We start from the raw sequence: 4,353 nt of genomic DNA on the forward strand, positions 1-4,353 counted from the left end.
TTGGTTGTCTGTCTCTAAGTGTAGCCCTGTGATAGACTGGTTACCTGTCCAGGTGAACCTGCCTTCACCCTGAGTCAGCTGGGATAGGCTCCGCCCCCTGGTAGATAGTTGACTCCTTACACTTTCAGCCCTACAGACTTTATTCACGCCATCACAGACGTGTCAGCGTGCTGCTGAACGGTGGAGTTGTTCTCCTGAGCAGGTGATTCCATCTCTTTGTTTTTTATACAGAATCCAGTCAAAGGGTTCAGAAGTAGGACTGAGTGATGTGAACTAAATTAAAGCATAAATGTCCAGATTCTGAGCTTAGATCGGGTTCACTTGTTGTGTTTGTTTTCAGACAACGTGCCCTCTGAGCTGGAGGTTAACAGGATGTCAGAGTCCCCCTAAATAAGCTGATGAGCAGCCAGCAGATCATCTGTCTGGATTTACTGCTGACACCACAGGATGTGAGGAAGAAGAAAGACGACGAGCCGTTTGTATCAGGACTGAACAACACTTTATTCTGTACGTCTCCAGAACCTCTGTACAACATGTTCAAGACCCGGAGGTGATCACTGCTGTGGGTGATCCAGGTTTTGTAGAGCCACAGAAGAAACCCTGCGTTAAGCACAACACAACACAACCAAACAGGGGCTTCACCTCTTCTCTTCCACTTCTGGAAGCGTGTTGCAATCAACATTTTGGCAATCACATATATCTGCTAGAAGCTGCTTCTCATAACCATTCTACAACGTAATAAAAGAAATTAAAAGGAATGCCCTATGTTAGTAATCCCGTGAATCTTCAGCACCGGCGTGGCTGTGAAGAGCTAAAGGCAGACACCAGAGGACAATGGAAGGCAGGAAGGAAACCAAACCAGCACCACGGCGCTCATCGTCCGAGCCCTGCTCTCGCTGCATCGACAGCTTCTTGGATTTCAACACGTCCACATGTTTTCTTAAAGACTGACCTTCATCTAGTTACAGCCGCTGGGACTAGTTCAGCAGAAAGACTAAAGCGAGCAGCCTGGCTCCGTCCAGAGCGAACAACACAGGACCGAGCAGCACCGCTAACGCTCACTAACTATACATACAGACTGGCTGTGTCTGGGCTGGGAGCAGAAACTGTCCTGAAAATAGATGGAAGTTAAAGAAACAATTAGAGGTGCTGGTGCTAATGAAGCTCCTGTTTCTAGCATTTATGCTAAGCTAAGTGCTAGCTGGCTGTAACTTCCTATTCATCATACAGCTCACATCTCATTAAATGTCAAACTGTTTATTTAAAGGCTGGATTTGGATCTTTTCATTCTCCTTGCGGCTCCATGCTCTCACGCTGCCTTCATGTCAGAGGTACTGCTCATCAGAACCCATCTTCCTCTTCGTGCCGTAAACACAAAGCTGACTTTCAGGGTCACAAACAGCTTCAGCCGTCTGAGTCTGAACACCGATGAGGGCAGCAGATTCTTCCTCCCTCATCATCCCCAGAGGACGACTCAGAGGAACAACTGCAGCAGCTCCTTCAGTGAGTATTAGACCTGCAGTGTCCTCCAGGAGGAAACCCTCGCTGTGTCTATACCACAACCAACAGGTCTGCTCCTTCTGAGCACCGCTGATGAGGGCCGACAGGCTGGTGCAGCGCTGCCCTCCGTCTGGGCCCAGCCTGACACCTACTGGTGGACGTATGCAGCTGAAGGTAACATCAGTGACTACAGGGGTTCTCTTTTTTTCCAGCTAAACCTTCCAAGTCAGCGATGACATCTTCAAGTAGAAATCAGATGAAGCAGGAAGCGTTGCCGATGCACTGAAAGGCGTGAGCAGCACGACTGGTACCTGCAGTCTGCACACGTTGGGATTCCTCTTTGCTTTCCCTCCACTGGTTTCCCTGAACTGAAGCGGGTCTAGCTAAAGCACGGGATGGTTTGGTTTGTATCTGAATCACAAAGAGCCCAGAAAACAGCAGGGTTTACAAATAAACACCCTACACACCGCAAACGACTGTTAGTTTCAGTACGAGGATGAGAAACCAGCATAACAAAGGGTACAAAGGTGGATGTCAATGAAACTGACATGTCTCTACTGCTCCTGATCCGGTAAACAGATCCACTGTCGATTCAACAGCACAATTAGAAACTGAAAGCTAAGCAGAAGGTTGTTGTTTTTTCTTATAATACACAGGAATCATTGTACTCAGGCGTCCACAGCTGCTGATGCTTTATGAGGCCTGCTGTGGAGGTCCAGGCTCAGAGAGGCGGCTTCACCCTGGCCACAGGAGACAAGGCACGGGACTCACAAAGCCTCGCCACTCACTTCCTCCATCCACCTAACGCTCTTGTAAAAAGGTCCTTCCTCTCCCCCAGAACTCAAAGAGCTCTGAAGGAGAGCCACCACCATGCTCCAGCTGTGCAGCCGGCTCAGGCCCGTCTCCCTGGCTCTGCTCAGGTCCCTTCATTGAGCCCAACGCTGCATCAAGCTCCAGGCCTCGGATCAAAGTGTCCTAGAACGCTGTAATCATCTTCTTATTCTCCGACTCAAGCCGTGAAACTAAACCTTTACATCCACAAGCAACCGAGGCTGGTTCACCTCCACATCTATCCAGATTCTGGGAAGCCGTCTGGAGTTTTAGAGTCAAGCTGGTCATCAAAATGGTATCTGGTGAGCTACACAAGTAGCACAAATGCTCCGCTACGTGTCAAACATGCCAGCATCTGACTAGCGGATGAGGTTTTCTTTTTTTAATGATTTTCAGGAGAGCACTTCCACCGCTTCTGTCTCCCGCTGCAACACAAGAGAAACTTCACTCCAACCCTACACCCGGACTTACTTTGACTCGTAAAGCCTTTAAACGGAGGCATCACATCCTCTTCTGTGATGTCGTTCCTCCACTGCAAACAAAACAAAACAAAAAAACCTCCCTTTGTCTTTAGTCCTCGGCCTGGCTGCGAGTCCAGCGCCGTCCGGGGAGTCAGGGCTGGGAGCTGCCCTGGCTGTCGGGGTCCGTCCCCGAGGAGCTGGTGTCCGAGTCCGAGTCGTCGTCGTTGTGGTCGTCCTCCGCCAGGCTCTTCTCCCGTATCCGCCTGTGGGTGGCGCTGAGGCGAGCCAGCAGGCCCTGGTAGTCGAAGCGGCCGCGCTTCTCGCCGAAGGGGTCCTGAGAGACGCGACATTAGCGTTAGTGGAAAGCGGTTGAGACGTGAGCTAAGGCGAGGCTGTACAGCAGGGTTAGACTGTCCAGATGTGCATCTACATGAACCAAACATTAAGTGATGATGCATCTGGAACATCATCTTTCCTACGATAAGAAAAACATTGAACTATTACATCGTGATAAAAAAACAGGTTTTAAACGTCTGAATGGCAACGAATGAATGAAACGGACGAAAAGCCTCCGACTGGTGCAGGCTGGAATTCTTCATGCAGGTGCAACAGGTCACAACATCCTGTTTTACCTGAAGCCTTGTGGAGCAACAAGATGCTCTGACCTATAAATCAGAACCTGAATGCCTGCTGGGGGCTGCAGCAGATTGATGGACTGTACCATTTCTACTGAAACCATATGGTTTTCTCTGCACATCATTCAGGCCTGCATGATGTAGGAACACTGGAATATGAGAGCTCTCCTTGTTCTGATAGCTGCAGTAGAGCGAGACAGGACATGGGCGGATGAGAGCAGGGCTGGGGCTGGAACATGGACTGGATCCAGCTGTTTGTATGCTCCAGCTACCCCACCAGCAGCTCACCCCCCCACTGGATCACTAAAAATAAAGAGTCCAGATGAAAATAAAGATGATTTGAAATGTGTACCAAATGAAAGAAAAATAAAACCTGTAAAGCTTTATTTTCATTTTACTCCTGACTCGTCCTCCAGCTCCTGAGCTCAGGAACGATCTGGTCATTAAGGTCCATGAACATCATCACATCTGCTCACAGTGATTATCTGTTCTGCACTACAGGGACTGGGTCTGCCTGTGCAACACGGCACTGCTGTCGCCCTCTAGTGGCTGCCACAGTGAACTGCTGGAGCGTGTACGCTACACACACACCTGTAGGAAAGGTACAGGGTTAGGGGACCATACAAACAAAGCCCAGGCCTACCTTTGTAGCTGATTTGATTCTTTATTACTAGTTGTTTTATCACCTGTTTACATGTTTTTGTCTTTTTACTGAACCGTTTATCATTGATTATTCTGTTTTAACGTTTAGCACAGCTTTGTTTGTTTATCCAGCTTATTTCATTTTATTTTATCTCATGTGGTGTTTCCTCATTGTCCAAATTATATAAGACAGTCTGTCCTCAGTCCTTCAGCTCCAGTGTCTCAGAGTCCTGTACTGGTGAGCTGCTGATGGTGTCTGTAAAGCTCTTTGTGTCTCATCTCTG

The 4,353-nt window shown here is 48.7% G+C and overlaps 1 protein-coding gene across 1 annotated transcript in view; it reads right to left on the reverse strand.

The window, feature by feature from the left end:
- Window positions 1–481: 481 nt before the first annotated feature.
- Window positions 482–4,353, reverse strand: part of ube2z (ubiquitin-conjugating enzyme E2Z) — a 9,068-nt gene continuing 5,196 nt past the window's right edge. The window contains exon 7 of the mRNA XM_008292938.1: window positions 482–3,126. Within this exon, the coding sequence (XP_008291160.1) occupies window positions 2,944–3,126 (183 nt within the window). The 3' untranslated portion in view covers window positions 482–2,943. The remainder of the gene's footprint in view (window positions 3,127–4,353) is intronic.

Source organism: Stegastes partitus, unplaced genomic scaffold (genome assembly GCF_000690725.1).
Source record: "Stegastes partitus isolate 25-593 unplaced genomic scaffold, Stegastes_partitus-1.0.2 Scaffold847, whole genome shotgun sequence".
In the NCBI taxonomy this organism is placed as follows: Eukaryota; Metazoa; Chordata; class Actinopteri; family Pomacentridae; genus Stegastes; species Stegastes partitus.